The 21,164-nt window shown below is 36.5% G+C and overlaps 1 protein-coding gene across 1 annotated transcript in view; it reads right to left on the bottom strand.

Annotated features, from left to right (window-relative positions):
* WAPL (WAPL cohesin release factor) overlaps nt 1-21,164 on the bottom strand; it is a 75,775-nt gene that overhangs the window by 10,436 nt on the left and 44,175 nt on the right. Inside the window, exons 5-11 of the mRNA XM_050899458.1 lie at nt 18,784-18,879; nt 15,464-15,616; nt 15,083-15,219; nt 12,939-13,050; nt 6,888-7,115; nt 1,802-1,913; nt 704-801 (exon numbers count right to left, since the gene is read on the bottom strand). Coding sequence (XP_050755415.1) covers nt 704-801; nt 1,802-1,913; nt 6,888-7,115; nt 12,939-13,050; nt 15,083-15,219; nt 15,464-15,616; nt 18,784-18,879 — 936 coding nt within the window. The remainder of the gene's footprint in view (nt 1-703; nt 802-1,801; nt 1,914-6,887; nt 7,116-12,938; nt 13,051-15,082; nt 15,220-15,463; nt 15,617-18,783; nt 18,880-21,164) is intronic.

Raw genomic sequence — 21,164 nt, 5'->3', positions numbered from 1 at the left:
CGGAGATGTATCGCTAAAACATCACAACACTCTTCTGCTTGCTTACCGTATCACAACACAAAAAAAGAGTAACACTAGTAACAAATATGAAACTCAGTAAAAACAAGGCATTGTAGAGAAGCATATGCTCACAATTCCTGTCAATTAAGCTCTACAAAAGTGCCATGTATTTTAATTCTGTTCAAAGTTCTCATCAACAAATATTTACCATCTCAATATACACGCTCAACTGATTACAGGACTAGTTTGACTTTCAGGGCAGTTTTCTCTTTCAGCACTTAGCCAGCTGATGTTTGAAAGTAGCAATTCTTAAAATACACATCGATTTATTGCTTCTAGGAAAATGCTGCTTCTATAATGATTCGTTATTATGAGACACACACTAGAGTGTCAAACTCATGCCTCAAAAACAACATCCATAAACAGCAGCTTTTTGTAGGAACTTAAGAAAAAGCATCATGTTACATTCAGTTATTCTTACCAAAAATAAACTTGCAACACTGTACATACACACAGAATGGTAAAAGAAATTTTCAAACAAACATTCCAGGAACACTGATAAACATCAGAAAGTTAGTATCTTCTATAAAAAATAATCAACTTCATAGTATTATGTAACTATATATTCAAAGAATGTAAAATTGAAGGGGTCAGGTTGAGAAAAAGCAGTTTTCAGAAATGCAATGCATCTGCTCATACTCACGCTTTCTAAGACCCGTAAACACCTTTCTGCACCCCATAACGAAGCAACCAATTTCTCTTCATTTTCATCACTGCTTAGGTGATCCACACATTCTTTAACTAAACAAAAAGAAGTTGTTTTCCACTATCAGTGAGAGGTCTTCAAAAGCCAAGTATACAAACTCACTAGCTACTCAGAGAGTTGCTATCAACCTTGTTTTACACTTTAAAAAACTCTAATACTAGGAAACAATCACGAAGATATGATCAGCATTCCAAAATTTTTCATTTCTCCAAGTAAATAAAAAAAACCCCTCTTACAATTTTTGCTTTACAAGTTTGTGATTGTTGCCACAAATTACCTGTGTATTTTATTTTCTAGTGACAATGAAGAGATTGTACAGCACGTGACTATGTTCCTTAACTGTAACGCACTGTTTTGTAGAAGAGAAAAAAGATACAGCACGCACACTCTCCCCACACTTTACAAGTCTGAAACCGTGTGCAAGCTGAATGCTTTCCATCTCTTCAATCCTTCCTTTGTCCATCCCTCTGCTTACTTAAGACCAAGCTTTATTCAGCTCAAGAATTCATTTTAGAAATGTCCCTTTTCCTATCTGTGAGATGCTGATCCAAAAAACGTAACCAAGACGTATATTTAAAAAAATAAGGAAACAAAAACCGCACCATTTCTTCTTGAAGTGCTGACTTCCTCTGGGATATTTAGTGAAAAAAATATCAGGCCTGAAAATAATTCTAGAAGACTGTAAAGGAGATTTTACTCTAGAATAAGTGTGCTGTATTTGTGTGCTGTACAGAGATATGTAACACAGTAATCTGTATTCTGTCTAAGCTTAAGCCATTTTTAATCTCACACATTATATGCAACATTATACACATTCTGTTTAACCTTAAAACTACTTTCAATCCCACATGCAACAGATTATAGTCACTAATATTTCCCAGTGACCTGGTATCAAACTGTGTACTTTATTTTTAACATTGCTGAGAAAAACATATAGTTTCTATTTCTAACCCCAGAAAATGAACATTAGAAAAAGCAAACATCTTAGTAAGATTCACTAATTGTCACACTGTCAAAGCAGCATCTCCAATATACCTTTATCTACAATATGATCAAGACCACCTAGAAGTCGCAGTTCTTCTTTAAACCAGTCCCCAGCTCGTTTTGAGGTGAGAGACAGTAATGTCTCCATTGCCAAATGCCCGGTCTGAAAGAGTTAGGTTCCAGAATTAGTGAAATCATCATAGGCAGCTGTAGCAAACATATCAAATCATACAAATACTCGTCATATAAAAACCATAAAAACAAAGTTATAGGTTCTGAGTAGAAGAACCACCAGAGGGAGCAAGAACAGATTGAAAAATATGCATATCTTAAAAAAATGACTGGGTACTGATAAAAAGGTATTTTGCATTTTCAACTTTCTCTTGATTTTATTAATAGCTTAGAAAACCTAAGCAGCCTCCTTTCATCTGTTTCTCTTGTTATCAAACGAAACAAGTGGAGGAAGGAAATGGACAAATCAGCCAGGCAGGGGAAAAAAACCAAGAACAGCCACAGTGAACACTGCTTCTCTGTCTCCCAGATACATTGGCTCTGCTGCTTGTAGAATACATTCAATTCTAATGCAGGTATTTTGTGTTTTTAATTTTAACATCACAGAAGATAGCAATTAAACTAAAACACTGTAGAAAATCTTACTATATTTACTGATTCATTTTTTTTAAAAGAAGAGGAATACATATCAAAATTCAGCAACAGCAAAGATAAGTTTACTCCCTGCAAATGGAAGTTGATAAGATTTTAGGTGATTAACTTAGTTAATACCCTGCAACGTTTTTAACCAAAACTAACACCATTTATAAAGTCAAGTCTATAACTTGTTTTTCCAAAGGCCTCTAATAAAAGGCAAATGTTGATAATAAAACATATACATACATATAAATTTACACCTACGCAAAAGTGACCAGTACAGACTTCTGTAACACCTGGAAAATGCACAGGCAAATCTAGACTACTATAAGCTTAATAATGTCATATAAGGTACATAAATAAAACAATGAAAGGTCAGAGAAAAAGCCATAAGATCTCATTAAAGCCAACTGAATTCAACCACTCTCAAGTTATCTTCCCTCCTTGACACATTTGATTTGTAATGCTTCAAGGAGGGCTGTGCTTATTCTGAGCTGTGCAGCATGTTCCAGGATACCAGTTCAAACCTCAGCACCTCCTGGGAATAACAGTACTCATCAGGCTTGAGTAAGCACCTCATTGTCTTGGAAAACCAAGTTATAAATTGTATGAGCCCCCCCCCCATCTTCAGTTGCTTTCCTTGTTTTCAAAATACTGATTTCCAAGGAGGAAAAGAAAGTCGAAGATTAGTCTTGATAAAGAAGAGTTACCACCCAAAGTCAGTTATTTCCATTTTTTAGGAGCAAGCTCTGCAGCACACTGTCACTGACGAGCATACAGTTAGTAACAGCATTTCTCCAACGTAAATGGAGTGTCCTTGGGTCATGAAAGTGTTGTGGGACAAAAGAACACAAGCAGCAGCAAATCTACAATAGGTCCTTCCTCCTCCAGTCAGCAGCATCTCAGTCCCCCACCACAGAGGAAACAAAGACAAAGCTGCAATTACTCCTGCAACTGTTTCACCACCCGGGAAACAGCTAACTACCTTTAATTGCCAACAGCCCCTCATCGAGTCTTCCCGGGAGGGAAACTAAACACACTTGGTTACAGACTGTTCTCATCTCATCACTGGGAGATACAAGATCCAAAACCTCACACTTTTAAAAATTGTAAGTTAAAAACATAGTGCTAAAGGAGATGAGGATATTTTCAGCAATGGATGGAGAACTTCCCTTCTGAAGCCAACCAAATGAGAAAGCGTTGTGAGGGAGGAGGGGAGAGAACTTGAAGACAGCAGTTTGACAGACCCCTAGCTCTCTGAAGCTTTCCCGTACTCTTCAGATGATTCCTTTCACTTTTATAGACTGAGTTTGAAAATATTGTAACATGGATATCTGAAATCATGTATAACCTAAACCAGACTGATAGAAGCTGATTAGAAACTCTCCTTAGAGATCTTAACAGCTCCAAAAGATTCAGTTAACTGCCTAAATACCTTCACCATGAAAGCTCAAAGGCCACACAATGTTTAAAATACGATGCTTAGTTTTCTGCCGAAGGGCAATAAGACTTCAAAAAACTCCAGGAGAATATAATTTGATATTTATACTACTGGGCATAACACCACAGTTTTCAATTTTTTTTTTTCCCCCCAATAAAATGAATCAAACCTTGTAACCTTTTGGCTTTTGAGGAAAGTAATCCATTCTATCAAATTTTTATGTCAATTACTATGAAATTTTAACACCAACGGTTCAAAACATGGTTCCCTTAAGCTTTCAGCCTTACGCTGAGAGTGAAAAACAGAATGACCCCTTTCACCAACTGAAAAGAGAAGTCACTTCTGAAGGTTTTCGTTATGATGCAACAGAGAGGAGCTAGCTGCAAGCATCAGCTACAGAGGGCTATGCTGACTGACAGGCAAGTGCCATTTGCTAACATGATGACTAAGTTCTTCAGGTTTTGTCGTCTTCTAAGCCAGCAAAAAAAACTGGAACAAATTCAACCCACAGAGAACTCCTTTTCCATTTCTGGGTTTCCATTTTTAATGTTCATAGCAGTCTAGAAAATGGAACCCTTTGAATACTTGTTTGAGTACTCAAAAATTAGTCCGATCTAACCTCTAGACAGCCACACAAACAACATTGTCTGTGGAAAGAGACAGGCGGTATTGATCATCTTCGTTTGATCTGTGTAAGATTCAAAAAAACAAAGGTGTAACCGGTTAGGCACAAACTGGAGTTATCAAAACATCTGCTGCAATCCTTCTGTTTCTCAGTGGATATGTCTGAGTCTGAAAAAGCACAGATCTTTTCTTTACCCCCAGAAGATTTGCATTTTTGTTAGCATTTTCTGCCTGTCATCTGGTACAAAACAGAGATTACTACTTGTATCTCATGACAGAGATCTATGTGAAAGCAACTTTATCTTCTACATATGAAGTTTATTATTGTCTCAACTTACCATTGCTAATATCATAAATTGGAAGAGAACCTAATCATCTCACTTGGCTTGCATAAATTCTTTAGACACTATATAGTCTCTGCTTCTAGATGGTGCAGCTGGGAGGGAACCAGTTTCCATCTGTGAGGTACTACAGTATTCAACACATTTACAACAACAGCTCAACATAATTTTAAGAAACAGAGATGCCTCAGGAAAAAAAAAAACAAACAACAACAGCTGAAACTGATGGCCTGTGATAACATCACTCTTTACTCATGGACAGCTTCCTTGGAAGACAGAGTCCCTTTTAATACATCCTCTCCCTTTAAAACCCATGCCTAAGAAAACACAAGAACAGAATTACAGTTCATAAAAGAACATCAAGCTAGCTCAGATTATGAATATGAGAAAAGCTCAAACAGGAGACAGTGGTCTGTGCCGCTGGATGCTTTAGCAATGAGGAACCTGTACCAGCTGTTCCATGCTTAATGAAGGGAGCTGTCTTACATTTTATAGTGCAAAAGATATCCTGGCACTGACAGACTGCGAGCTACGTGAGCTGCCTGCGGTGCCAAAACAGCTCTGAAATAAGACATTGATTATACCAATTCCTAGCTGATCACCACCTAGAGAACAAGTTTCATTCTGTATTGGTATCTTCAGATTGTATCATGTGAATTCAGAAAGTAAGCTGAAAGCAGAGAAAATAACCTCAAATTCAGTCTTCCTTTGCAGATTTCAAAGGCCAGAAAATTAATACGAGCCCCCTACCTGAACGTTTCATAGGTTTGTAGGAAACAAGCCTAAAACTGAAACTCTGAAACAATTCTCCTTTGTCACCACAAACTGATTACCAAGGTTAAGAATTATCATCAATATTATCTTCCTCCCCCAAAATTCAGCTCTTTCTACTGCCACATAATACTGACTTTTCATACCATTTCAGCTATCTGTTCCATAGCTAGAATTTCGGGAAAAACACTAAACCAAACTGTTCCTAAACCGACAAGAGAGTCACAAAAACTACAAAAGAAAATGCCAGCTCAACAAGGCATATCATCTTTTAATCCAACCTAAGATGGAATTCAATTTTAACTGCAGATTACTGGCAGGAGTTGAAACATTACTTGCAGAGATAAAGCTCTAAAAAGCTCACTTCATAAACAATAAATCAGAAGCTTCTCCTGTTGGGTATAAGTATTACATGAAAAATGGCAAAAACCTAGTAAGAACCTTTAAAACATTAAAAGAATGTATCACAAGATGTTAAAAAATTAAGATCATACTAACATCTGTTACACTGAAATATGGTGAAAGCAAAAACATATTACTAATTTTTGCCATCTATGACCACTCATCTAGGCAATCTGTCATCAATTCTTTAAATACGCTCTTTTAAAAAGACTTGCAACGTACCCTTTATTTTTCAAGCTAGCTTGATGCTAGCATCATACCATGGCCAAATTTATTAAAAAAAAAAAAAACAAAACAGTTCACACTGTTGCAGCTGAATATACACTCATAAAAAACAAGTATGTTTGAGAAAGGAAGGAAAAAAATTCATCCACATTTATGGTAATCAACAGATCTGCCACCACACTTTGGGCAGAGAGAAATCAGTTTCTGTAAGACAGATTTTTTTTTTTTTTTTTTTTTTTTAACGGGATAACCTGCACCACATTTTCAATTTAACACACAATACTCTTGTTCCCATGTAAAAAACCCTACTGTTTGTGAACGTATATATCAAATTTAGGCAAAGAAACAGAGTCAAATAATCTAAACATGGTCTTTAAACACATGGTTATTTAAAGTGTTACTTGTTTTTAATTGCTACCTTTAACTATCTACCCTTAGCAGGAGTGAATGGTGAATCAGACAGCTGAAGAACATCATAACTTTATCCTATTAACAGCCTTTTAGAAAGGAAATTTCAAATTTAAAGAAGAAAATACTTGCAGTGCAGTCATATACACATAGGAGTTAGACAAGATGTCATGACTCCTTAGCTGGGAGATATGAGATTAAGGATGATGCTTACAAGTTCCATTTTATTAAGCATTCCACTACTGCCAAGGCTTTCAAATAAAAGCATGATACCCACCGTGATGTTTTCAAGATCAAGATGTTTGTTGTGAACAGTTTCACACAGTCTCCGAATTTTTTCCTTAATTTTATTCATGTCTTTTTCATTCAGCAGCTTGGCAGAAGAAGCATCTTGTTCCAATTCCAAAAGCCGTATCATCAGATCTAGACTAGCTCTGTCTAAATCCATGTTCAAACGATCTCTACTCAGGATGTACATTAGAGCTGCTGTACAAAGGGACAAATTCTTGGGTTGGGAGGGGAAAGAAAAAAAAAAAACCAGTTTTTAGTAATCCTGTTAGGCAGACCTTTTACAATTTTTAATAAACAAGCTGAAGATTTAAGAAAGAAAAAGCCTGACAAGTCCCAATCTACACTAGCACTTGCATGAGTACTTACTGTTGTACATAGATCCCTTCTAGCAAGTTACTAATGCATTCTCCTAACCAATACAACTGAGACATAAATCACTTAATACATTTACAAAACCCTAGTAGAAAAGCAGGGTTTTCTACTTCTAAGGGACTCAGTGCTGCAGACAGAATAAGAAACAGTAACTCCAGTAACACAGTATTATAGAAGAGACAGATGGCAGGGAAACAAAGTGAAAAAGCACAGGGTACATGGCAAGGTAGGTGAACATTCTGGTTCGATGGGATAAGCTGGTGACAGCACCAGAAAATACAGAGATCATGGGGACAGCGTTTGCATATGAAGAGGAAAAAAAACCACCTAACCCAAAAAAAACCCAACCAAAAAAAAAAAGAGAGCCTGGTGACATACATTCCAATTCTGCCAAGCAGGTCTGTCAGTCAGTAGTTTACCCAAACCTTTCCAGCATAAACACATTTAATTTCCAGGGGAATTCTGTTTTTTTTGGAAGCTGCCAGAGTACAAACCTGCTTCCCCCCTGCCCTGTACCCATCAGTCCTTAACGTTATCATCTTGACCATCCTTATCCTACACAGAATTGGTGTATAGGGACCTCTTACTGGCTAAAGAATACTTAATCCTTCTTCAAGAAGGAATTAAATGTCATCTTCATGAGGATCCAGAAAAGCAAGGGCAGAAGGTGACTGTCAGGAAGGGACAAATGACAGTGAAGAGATCAGAGCAAAGCTATCTGTCCCTAGTGCTGATAAGTACAGCACTTGCACCAAGAGACTCAACTATCCAGGTGAGCTCCAAGTTATAGTGAAGAGGAGAAATGTTCATGGAGAATTGAGTTGTGCTGGGCACAATACTTTCAGAAACCTTTGACGATATCTGGAGGAAAAAAGAGCTGGGGGGGGTGGGGTATGTGTGTCTTACTGAGTTCAGCTCTCAAGAGTCAGTATGCTGCATGCATCTGTTCCAATTTTTTCTGCATAAAGTAAATTAAAAATGGAGACAAACTAATTCTGGGACATGAATGTCGTACAGCTCAACAGGAAAGAGCAGAATTTCTGTGTCATAGCAGATTAACATCTTGTTTAGAGTTCAGCCAACCACCAAAGCAATCACTAGCTGCTTCTGTTTATTTTAGAAGCAAGTAATAATCATACCTGGTCATACTAAGCAGTATCGGCATTTCCAAAACAGGATTAGGCAGCTGACAGTCTATCAAAAGCTATGTTAACACTCATTCCTGTCTGAGTCAAGGAAACCCTCAGGTGAATAAAGACTTTAATCTGACTAACTACCAAAGAGGCACTTGGAATACTGAAGGAAAGAGGCAAGAGTTTCCAAATCTACATTTCCTTTCATGAATACAACCTCGAGACACAGGGTTGTTTAATAAATAAATAAATAAATAAAAATCTTAGCAGTGACTATCACTACTCCAGCCTTGTCAGATGTAAGGCAAAAAGCAATCTATGCAGCTTGTCTATGTAGACAGTGTATACATTTGTCCTGGTTTCGGCTGGGACAGAGTTAACTCTCTTCTTAGTAGCAGGTACAGTGCTGTGTTTTGCATTTAGTGTGAGAATAATGTTGCTAACACTCTGAGGTTTTAGTTGTTGCTAAGTAGCGCTTATCTTAAGCCAAGGACTTTTCAGTTTCCCATGCTCTGCCAGCAAGCAGGTGTGCAAGAAGCTGGGAGGGAGCATGGCCAGGACAGCTGACCCCTACTAGCCAAAGGGGTATTCCATGCCATAGAACATCATGCCCAGTATATAAACAGGGGGGAGTTGGCCGGGAGGGGCGGATCGCTGCTCCGGCACCAGTCAGCAGGTGGTGAGCAATTGCTTTGTGCATCACTTGTCTTTTCTTGGGGTTTGTGTCTTTTTTTTTAACATTCCTTTTCAATACAATTATTATTATTATTAGTTAGTATTATATTTTATTTTACTTTAGTTATTAAACTGCTCTTATTGCAACCCACGAGTCTTACTTTTTTTTCCCAATCCTCCTCCCCATCCCACTGGGAAGGGGGAGGGGGGAGCGGCTGCGTGGTGCTTAGTTGCTGGCTGGGGTCAAACCACGACAACATTGTATTCCCTTAATTTCTATTAACTTTCTCCAATAAACCTTGCAATTTTATCATTTTAATTATAGAAAGTGTTTACTCTGGATTTACTTGCAACTGGTTTAATCCGTAAGAAATTTCAGGTTCCTGGAAGAAGACTCTGTTCCTCCAGAACGGCAGTTATTAAAACAGGACATAGGAGCACATGCATTCCAGAGAACCGACAGGTTACTCCGCTAACTGTTGCTCAGTCAATGTGGGACCTCATAAAGCAACATCAATGCTTAAGCCCCCAAAGGAGTTTCTATCAACTAGAAACTATGCAGCAGTTAATAGAGGGGAAACTGCTGAATTTAATCTGGGCTGCCAATATTTAGACATTTCAAAAAGTCAGAGACTGTTCTTAGATCACTACTCAGAAATGCTTTACAGATACTCCGAAGTCTGTTAAGGGCACTCACACTCATTTTGTAAGCCTCTGTACCAAGCCCTTGCCTGTCTCTCCCTCCGCATAAGCTCTGTCAACACTTCCCTTCAGACCTTCCACCCAGGTTTTAAGATACTTAAATGGGATCAGAAGGGACCCCAGCAGGGGATTAAGACATTACACAGAAGGTTTCAGGCTGCAGGAGGACTGCCAGAAAAGCAAAAAGGAGCGGAGTAGCTATGTGTAACAAGAACTAGGTTCCTGCAACAGCATATATACAGAAGGCCATCAGGCCAATAAGCCTCCAGATGCTGATGTACAACAGGAAAATAGCGATGTTGCAAAAGTAAGGACCTCAAATGTGAATGGTGCTTATAATGTGGAACAAACCTGCTTCAGCTACATGCCAGTGATACGGGTTTTCTAAAACTCATTTTTCTTAGTCTCTATAGGCAAGTTGGTTTAATCTTGAATATAACAACTCTACATTTTCCTCTGATCTTCTGTATGTGTTAAAAACAGTTAACCACATTGTCTGAAAGCTCTCTCATACCCTACCATACACAGAATTCTGAGTTGAGAATGAGGGGAAAATTGTTAGTACAACTAATTTTTGATTAATATCCCCCCAAAAACCAAAGAAAACAACCAAAGAACCCAATCAAACCCTCAAAATCCCACCCTTATGGATTGTAGTAGTGAAGCTGGTGTTTTGGGTGGACTTTTTTTTTTTCCTGTTCTATTCCTCAAGATGCCTAAAACAGATTTTGCTTCCAAACAAATGTGGAAAGGAGAAAAAAGTAAAATAAATAGAATTTGCTCTAGACAGAAATTTTATGGCATATCTAACTATGGAGTTGCACTCCATACTTCTGCAGAATTCAGGAAAACATCCTAGTTGAACATATACTCCAGAAACGGCAGACCATTTACACCCACTTTCATCCTTGTCTTCCCTTGCTTGTTCTATTTATACTCCAGCTTGTGGGAACAGATGGTTATTTTCAAGGGTTCAGCACTACATTTAATGCACTTTTTTTTTTTAATTATTCACATGCTGAAGACATTACAAAACCACATTTCTGTGCTTAACTACTGACAGCTATAATGAAAATATAGTTTTTATTTTAAAAATTAATAATACTCCAAAACCTTTAGAGCATAGCTGAAGAGACAAAGTCAGTTAAAAACTGAAACTGTAGCTTAAAGACAAATCTACAAGAAAAGTTCAGTGGAAGAAGTATCTTTCATGTAAATATTTTGGGGCATAGCTCAGTAAGATAACTGCTTATTTTGTTTTCCTTGCTGGTTAAAAAAATACCTCTGCAACTGCTATTTTATATTTTTATGGAAATGCGAAAGTCCCCTACTTTCTCAGTCTATTCCACTGTATCAGTACAATGAATGCAGTATATCCTCATATTTGTTTCCATTAGCAATGTCATTGTGGCAGTTTTCCCATCTCCAAAATACTTTAAAGAAAATATTAACAAAATAATTGCATTTTTTTTCCCCCAGTCCTTATTCATCTTAAATGCATTTGAGCCATGCAAGCAAAGCCTAGTGTGATTTATTATTCTTGAGCTACTCTGCGTTGAGATTTAGTGGAGAAATTTCTATTCATTTCGAACAAGTTAAAATTTTAGTGAAATAATTAGTGAATGAAAGGGTAGTATATAAAGACAGCAAGCTTATACAGAGGTGGTCACTGTTGAAGCATATACTGCCAGTAGTTAGAGCATATATTTTAGCATTTATTAATAGTAGTTTGATAGATCAGTAATTTTATAATACTGTATAACATGTACCAAGAATGCACTGTATATATTAAAACATTAACTACCAATTATTTTTTTTCCTGACAAAGTGGAGCATTTCATCAAATATACTGAAAATAGTGAATATAATCAATGCTTTTTGTTACTGCAGACTAATAATAGCATGCAATTTCCTTTTGAACTGTATGTGCTAGTTCTTTTGAAAATGAAGGAATAATGGTAACTGTTAAAAGACAGATAAAAATACACTGAGCAAGCTTGTACATTTTCCAAGGAACTGTAGCTGTCCTCTGCAGATCTCCTGCAACTCAGTGGTGGCAACTGTCCTAAATAGCGTGACTATACTTTATTTATTTCTAGTATCACTTGACACCATTTTGACAGCTCACATAATAATGAATGCACTGAACCTGGTTCCTATGTTTTACACTTAGCCATTGCTAATTTTTGAGGGAGACAGAAAATAAACAATTATTCTAAATTAGTTACTTAAAGCTCTACAGCTTTTTCCCCCAGCCACAGTAAGACGTCAAATACAGTCTCTTAAATGTCTATTTCTGTGGGTGCAAAGTTTCCTTCTGCATTGTATCTTGTTCTTCTAGAGCTATTAAATAAAAGCAATAAGCCTGACTGGTTATACATATCTACTACCCACTTCAAGTAACATTTCCTGTGTTCAGCTTTTGTAACAATACCTCAAGGGATACCCCACAGAGGCACGGTTTCCAACTGCTGGAAAAATAGTATCACCCGCAAGAAGCGTGTTCTATTACAGCTGAATTGAACTTGTAAAGCTGATAAGAAGGAAAACCTGAACTCCTTCAGTTTTTAACTCTCGGGTCATGTTACCATAAGTAGTTAAAATTTACCTTTCCTAGATTTATCACAGAACACTGCACGTACTCAAGGCATCCTACAACTGCAATTACAGCACTGCTCAAGGAGACAAGCACAGGACGTGAAAAACGCCCCACAACAGCTACAGAAAAGGTGGTAATTCACATACAAGCAAGTCTGGAGATGAGCACTTAGAGCCATCTTTAAACATAAGGAGAAAGGATTCCTTTCAAATGTATTTTATTTGAAGGAAATTATAAATACAACGATAAAAATATTTAAAAAAGCTTAAGAAAAGATATAAAACAGCAATCCAAAGCACAGTCGGTTTTTTTAAAAAGCTTAAATGATTTTTTAAAAGAATTTCCAAACCCAGAAGCACATAAACAGTGGAAGGGGAATTTGTCATTGGAACGCAGGTGCTCTTACTTTTCATTTCACTACAGATTTCTAAAACGGAGCCCCTGATCCCAGATGCACACTACACTGGATGCTTGACCTTGAATTACATGTACACAAAATTCATACAAAGTAGACAGGTATCATCAAACTTTAATGAAGTACACAATGTATCCATACCTGATGGTGTTGGGAATCATCCAGTGTTTTGAAAACCATGGCTACCATCCCATGTGCTCTCAGATGCATTCGGAAGCTGGGCATGGCGCACTTTGTCGCCAAGCTGATTACACTAGAGAAAATTAATTCTAGATTAGAACAACTAAAATGAACACATTTACAAAAACGGCAGATAAACAAGTCTACAAAACGTGACTGACCATATACCTCAGACTCTGACAAACTCTGTTGGGATGTTTCTTCTAAAATTTGTGTAAGGCAAGTTTGTAATTGGTGAACAGAGCAGCATTTTATTCAACAGTTGCTTACCAGCACCAAACTATGTCTGCTTTATTTTAAGGTTGGCTAAAAACAGGATCTGAAAGGGTACCCTGAACTTGCTTCTTTCAAACAAAAGTTGAAATAATTTCAAATAGTTAAATTGAAAGTAAAATCTTCATGGATTAAGCACAAAGCTCTGATTTAGAGGCACAGGAGAGCTTATTATGGATCAAGGCGTTATCAGAAATTATAAATGTGAGCTCCCATTGCTATCTAAGTTATCTAAGTGACTGATTAGTCCCGCTTATGCCTGACAATACTTTTACAGAAAACCAAACATTTTTAGTATTTATTGCTGCATTTATGGTTGATGGAAACATTATAGATTTCAGGAAAAATCTGACAAATATATTAGTCTAATCAGTGATCAGCTTAACAGTTCTATTTTAAAAATGGAAGTCTTCCCCTCGTTTTATTACCAAGCTGTCTGCCATTTCTAGCACAGTGCAATATACAGACTATTAAAAATATATTGCTTTCAAATGTGGAGTAATGTGGGAGTGATTCTGCAATCAAGTCTTCCACGACTACTGAGGAATCTTACTGTAAAAGATTCATACGGTATGGTGTTTAAAGAACAAATGGTCTTTCTGTCTCCAATCACAACAGCACCAGTTAGAGCTTACCTACCAGTTTCTGATTCTTTTACGTTTATTCCTATCCTTACACATTGATTTCCTTTGGAAAAATACTTTTCTTTTAATTTGTTAACTGAAAGAAAAAATTTTTATGGTGTTTATACAAGTTACGTTCCATGATATAAATTTGGAAAGTAAAAAAGTCAGTTAAAATCTTAGGAAGCTTGCCATACGAGCAAATTAAAGTGCACTCAATATGAAAAACACTCCTAAACTGTCATTATGGTATTAATTTATTCTTATCATAATGTACACACAAACTGGATAATAGACTTCTTGTATTTATACGCCAGCAACAATATCCATTGCTAGTTTTTGAGGAACATGAAGAATAAATTTTTAAAATAGCTCTCTTAAAAGCATATAAAGCTTTTTCTCATCCACAGTCAAATCTCAAGTAAAGTGTCCTCACCACCTGTCTCTGTGGATTCAATTTTTTCCTTCTCTACCATTTTAGTTTTGCTAATCAGAGAGGAAAATTTACAAGTATTTTAAAAAAAAAAAAAAAAAGATTATTACATGGTTATAAAACATCATTCTAATTACTTTCATGCCCAGGGAATGGACACCAATATTAAGTCACAAACTTTTTCAAAGCAAGACTAACGTTTTTGATAGTAACTTGGCAATAATGTGTAATGTGAACACTAAGAGTGCAATGAGTAGTTCAATACAACTTAGGGAAACTTCCAATTAATATTGAGGCCACAATACTTCCAGTGGATGCTAGCTATGTTATTTCTCAACAGAAGATAAAGAACAGGCGGTTAAACAGTATCTCAATATTACATTAGTTCTAGATTATAGCCAGCAAACTTTCCACTCCTAGGGATTTTATTTTAGAATTGAATTTTGCATTAAAAACCAGAATAGACATCGCACATAATATTGCGCTAAACAAAGAAAAGTTATCAGAAAATATTTTTTTAATTTATAGCAAGGAAAACAAGTGTGTTGAAGATGTCTCTTACTGTACAATTTTCTATTTCATCTTCCTAGTCATACTATTTTTGATTATTCACAATATATCATCTTGATGATTATTTTCAAATTTTTATCCTTTACAGCAGAAGTGCCAGGTAACCACCCAAGCAACATTTTAAAGCATGGTCACTTCACTGATGAATATTTAATTCACTATCTCTTTTAAATATAAGTTCAGTGTTTTATATTAAGATATCTTACCTAAGGCAACGTGTGTTTAGGGGCTGATTGCTCTTCAATCCACTTAGCAAGTACTCAATATCATCTGTGAACTCTTGATTTTCACCAAATTCCACTACATCATTGAAGTGCTTTACATGCTGAACAACAGTGTATAACTGGAAGAGACAAATATTTTGACCTAGGTAAGTTGCTCTTGGGATTGATTATAACCTTAGCAAGTACAGTTTAAAGTCTATTCAGTTTTGAGTGCAAGCATTAAGAAGTTAATGAAGGCCATTCAAATATTTAGATAAAAATATTATCTTTAACAGGAAAGCCAAATTTCATTTTGACACTGTTCCTTCGGTACTTAGGATTACCAATAATTCTTTATCTTAAAAATTTGTTAAGAATACTTACTTCTTTGTCTTCTTTCCTACATTTCAATGCAGTTACTATCTCTTGATAGGGCTGAGTAGGTATTGTCACAGTTTTTATCACTTTGGGAGGTGGTGCAGGAGCCTTAAAAACTCCATCATCTTTATGAATTGCCTCCTTTGAAGATAGCCTTACCTATTAATAAGAAAGTGCTAAAATGGGCAGATGTTTTGAGCATGTAAACATACACTAAATACATCAGGAAACAGTACAGGTGTGCAATTGTCAAACTCACATTTTGGGGCTATTTAGTCCTTGCCTTACACTACCAAGATGTACCTAAGCTGTGTGATAATGTACCTACTCTTAAAAAAAAAAATAATTTAAGATGTCAGAAATTATATTTTTAAATAAAAAAACCAGTTCTCAGTAGTCAGCAAAGCTCCAGTGGAATTCTGACACTAAAAAAAGAAGGGGGGGCATGGAATCCTTTACACTGGCTCCTTAAGCTTTAGGGTAAGTAAACCAACCAAGTTCAGTGTTTAAAAACAATTATTTGTTGATACTTACAAGTATCTTACCCCCTTACACTGGAGCTTCCAGGATTGACTAAGGTGGTTGCTATGCTGAGCTATCATTAAGCACACTGATCTGGATACAAGCACAGCATTGGGCAATCACTGTCTCAACATAGCCTGAACGGAAGAAACTCTGTGCCTACTGTTCTCGTCTCTAACTACTGGAGGCTACCGCACTACTGTACTCAGGTTGTAGCTATCGGAAAACTGACCTCTCCAACCTGATACTCCAAACTGTATTTTGCCTGTAGGTAGAAGACTACCAATATTAATTTTGTAGAACCATAAAAAATTGCCACACAGAGAAGAGAGGCATGGTGCATGCCTCAAATAGGTAGAGTATGCTCTTGTAAATTCATGGTATTCTCTGTACGCTGGCCTTATTCGTATTTGTGTTGTTAATATTTTAGGAACAACATATTATAGCACAAAATGCAGCAAAACCTATTCTGAATTTACAACAGGTAGTAGAGAACTTATGTTAGGTCTAGAATAACCACTGACAAGTTTCCAGCCATCTCAGGCAAGTGTTACAGGTTTCTCCTCAACCTACTCCTCTGTAGTTTGAGGCTACTATAAGTTTAAGTGTCAGCTTATCTTCAGATTACTTCTTTGGCACAAATTCAGATGTGAAGACAAACTACAGAAAACAAGGCATACAGGAAAAAGACCTCAAAATGCCAAATTCTAAATGTACAAGTGCCAATGCCAGTGGTCATTTACTCACCCTCAAACTTAGCTTCTGCACATAGAAAAATGATAATTTTTTTGAAGTGTGACTGAAAAAAATAGATTTAATATGCAGGCATAGAGGATGCATTAACTGTTACTCACTCCAGGGGATATTTTGAAAGAAAGCCTTCTTGTGCATTGTACATGGACAGTCAAAATTCAAATATAAGCCAAAACAACCTGCTATACTAATGGAGTATTCTTTGCATGCTGCCTCTATCACTGTGCAGCGCGTCAGTATTTGCTCACGTAGGCTCCAGTGGCAAAATGCTAATAAACCACCCTGAAAAGCTGGTTTAGAGCACATACTGGAGAACTCTGATCTTATCAGTCTGTGAACACAGGAGATCCACTGAAGTATCTCATCCAAGTCTTGGTTAATGGCTTCCCCTTCAAAGCAAATTCCAAGGGAGCTTGGAGAGGCTATAAGAGTACTTGGCATATGCAGTTTGCATGCTACGGGTTTCTCACCGTAAATCTAAGGCAAATTTATCCAGATCTTCAGGTAACAAATTTCTACAGAAATTAAAGAGGCAGGATCATCTGCGCAGGGATTACCGCTGAACATTTGGATCAAGGCTCATTTATCTTGTAACTCTTAAACCTTAATCATACACACGTAAATCAAGGTTAAAAAAAGTGACTGAAGTAACTTCAGATGTACATCATAACATGAGGAGCATATACAAACAAATTCCCCTAACTGGTTTGTTCAGCCAAACCTCTGCCATATTCCTGAATTAATATTTTGATGGTTCCAGTTACAAAGCAGAAGTTTGACAGAAGACACAATGGCTTGTTTGAATATGAACGATCCAGACGTTTTCCTAGCCTGAAAAGGACGTATTCAAAGCCTGGCTGAGAAGACTCAGACATACTCTGCCTTAAAGTTAGCTATCAGAGTACTTCACAAAAATCAGTATCAATACAAAGATTCAGTAAGCAACAAAAGCTTCAGTTCAAATGCACATGATTTAAATTGAGAAAGGGGTTTAGGAGAAACCCAGGACTGAAATTTCTGCTCTCTTCTCAAACACTAGTAGTAATGGTTATTTTAAAACGAGTCATCTGCATTTGCCAGGCAATGCAGTTAACATTGAAGAAAGGCTATTCCGAATAGCGTGAGGATGCAAACAAAACCAACCACAAATCAAAGAGGAGCTAGTATCAGAACAACACACACACAGAGGTGGAATTAAAAAAAAACAAAACCACAACCAAACCCAAAAAACCTGAAACTAGTGGCAACAACAAAAGCTGAAGACCTATCACTGAAAAAATATCTGCTTTCTGAGTTTCTGTTCTTAGGCAAGTATTGTAAGCAAGGCACCAAATGAAATGAAGTTTACTGACAATGTACAACACTCTCTTAGCATGATCAGTAACTACTTTTACACGTACATAAGCCCAAGACCCTGGATTCTCAGGGTCTCAAAAGAGTTAAAAAACAATTACCTTAAGACTCAGAACAATCGATGATTTTTGAACAAACAACTTACTTTAAGAACTGTTTTCACCTCTTGTCTACTTATTGTAGACATGCTTCTATTTGATACGTTCATATTAGCATTTTTGGCTGTATACAGAAAATTTTTTTTCTTTCATGGTGTCTAAAGACTCCAGTCAGCAATTCACAATACTTTACTCCATTAGAAATGAAAAAGAAATGAAATATCTCTTTTTAAGTTTTTCCTTTTTGACCTGCAACTTGCTGATTTCTGTGGGTATCAGCAAGTTAATCCTAGGGGTTCTCACAGAAGACAAAATGGAGTCCATTGTTAGAAAGCTTAACTTCAGCAGATTAGGGAACATAACTCCATTGAAGTATTTTTTTTGTATCTGTATATTGAAATGATATGGAAGATGTTATTCTATAGTATTTCCACTGACAATTTCTTTCTTATCAAATACCCAATGGCTCACATCACAAAGTGGACTTCATTCTGAATTACTGTGACATTACCAGATATCAAGAACTTCTGTTTCAAAAAATATCAGTGAATCTTAAAAGGAGATTTACTAAACCTGAAAAACACCCAACAGTCTACTTACTGGGACACTGGGAGTTTTCAAAACCGGTGGTGCTGGCAGAGCCTCTGATTCTGGCTGGTTCCAGTGTCTAGCATTATATACAGCTTTTGTGGGAGACTAAAAGATAAAAATAAAAGTTATTTTTTAAGCAAATCTACCAGTAGTCACTATATACTTCAAAAATTACCATAGCAATAATGTAGCCAAACAAGTAAAATGAGCTTCATTTTTCCCCCTTCTGTATTCCCAGCAACACAAGTTCTCAATATCATATGTATCAGAAAACCTATGACTTTGAAGCATCTGATGGTTTTAAAGACATACAGACCCATTCAAATGGCAAAAAACACGATGTGTATGTATTTCAGGAATTTTTCAGTTTTTCTGCTGTTTAAATTTATTCAAAGACAAAAGGTCTGCAACCTTCCTATAGATAAAAACAGACAGCTATGGGGAAAAAAAACGTGAGCAAACACCATGTCAGTAGAAAATATGATTAGTTTAGAATCAAAATGTCAAATTGATATAGACTTTGATGCCTGGAGGAATAGAAGACACTCAAATGAAATGCTTTAATCCATATTTATAAATTAAGAAGCCTTTTTTTTTCCTCCTGCTCAAAAATGTGTCAAGGCAAATCAAAATGCATCAAAATTTACTGTCCTTGAATTTTTGGGAAATACAATATAATTCTTAGAGGAAGCAAAGACAGAATTATATTTCTAGCGTCTGAGTTCACCAATCTAATTGCACAATAATATTCCAGACTAATATACCATTACAATTTTCAAAATTTCCCAACATGCCATATATCGTGTAAACTGTATATCTACATACCTCTTCACATGCACTTATACAGCATTTTGAATGTGGAAAAAATATATTTAAAAAAAAAGGGCATTAAAAATAATTTTCTGTCAAAATAGAATGTATCAACTATTTAAAACAGATACTGGCTCAAGTATAGCCCAGAGAGGGGCTACGTGTAGCAAAGCTAGCAGTACCAGCTATGGATTGAATACCATTCTATGAAGTGTAACAAGGTTTTGGCATGCCACAAGCTAGAAAGTAGATTTTGTAAGTCAAGAGTTTCTGTATTACTGTTAAAACTCTACTGTGCTGCATCCTTCCATTCTTTACAAGAAGAGAAAGCCCTGACTAACAAAACTTCAAAGAATATTAGCAGAATGAAAGTCTCAGCTATTGAGTTTTCAGAGCCCAGAAGACCTGTCAAGCACTAAATCATTTTAGTTTCCAAACAAAAGAAAAGCCTCTTTCCCTCCTACAGTGAGCTTTCATGTGGTCATAAGAAACTTAACTTAGTTGGATTTTTTAATTATTTTTTTAAAGCAGTGCCCGTGTACCATTCAGCAACAAGTATACAATGGCCATCATCTTAACAGTTTTATCTGTTCTCTAAGGAAGCTCTTTTAAACAATACATTTTCAGGTGATGGATATACAAAGTCCTTCAGCAGCCACATGTAGCCACCATGACCACATGTAGGAATACCAAAATAAGGTGTTTGATAATTTCTATTTTTAACTTTCCCAAGTTATAGAAGCACTATCTTGCCCAATTTCCTGACAATCTCACCAAGCTCAAAAAGTTAAACTCAGAAACCAGTTTTAAGTTCATGCTGCTACAATTACGAGAGGACATCTCTGTCCACAAACAGGAAAATGGTGTCCTATAGACCCTTATTTGAAAAAAATTAACTGCTGACAAAATGGTTAAAATGTTAACTCTCTTTTCTCCTATACATTTCTGAGTAGCAAATTCTTACCCAGCATGTGACTCAGGGTTTGTGATGAACAAAGGAAGGACAACTTAGTAACAAAGATGCTTTTTTAATCATGAAAGATACAATGTTTCACAAATATCTCCAATGGAAAAGAACCACTGAATATTTTCTAGATACTCACTTTTTTTCCTTGAATTACTCACAACTGTTCCACAAATTATCTCAGTGCATACTTCAGATTGGGAAGAGAGGGTGTAAGTTTTGGGTGCCATATCCTGGTGTACGGGATAATTCAAGGAAATAACGCTCTCTATCAAGTAACCAGCATGGAAGTACAGCATATATTTAGTATGAGTTTCAGCTGATACATAATTCTTCTTAACCTTGCAGGGAAGCTTAACTACTACAATTCTGACAGCAGTGTACTGCATTACAGCTGCTGGAAGTCCTTTTAACATAGGATATTCTTTATTAATAGTCCCAAATCTCAGTTATAGTCTCAAATACTATTCTATCCCTGCTTAAAGGATACTAATATGTTAGTACTCCTGAATTTCCTGTCTGGGAGCTACACGCTGCACAGAAGCTTTTCAGGTCTCTGCAGCAGCAGCACCAGGCTCAGTGCACTCAGCGGGGAGATGCTGCAGGGAGACGCAAC

The sequence above is a fragment of the Gymnogyps californianus genome, chromosome 6 (assembly GCF_018139145.2).
Source record: "Gymnogyps californianus isolate 813 chromosome 6, ASM1813914v2, whole genome shotgun sequence".
Classification (NCBI taxonomy): domain Eukaryota; kingdom Metazoa; phylum Chordata; class Aves; order Accipitriformes; family Cathartidae; genus Gymnogyps; species Gymnogyps californianus.
The sequence above is the reverse complement of the archived record's forward strand: the minus strand, read 5'-3'. Positions and strand labels throughout refer to the sequence as shown.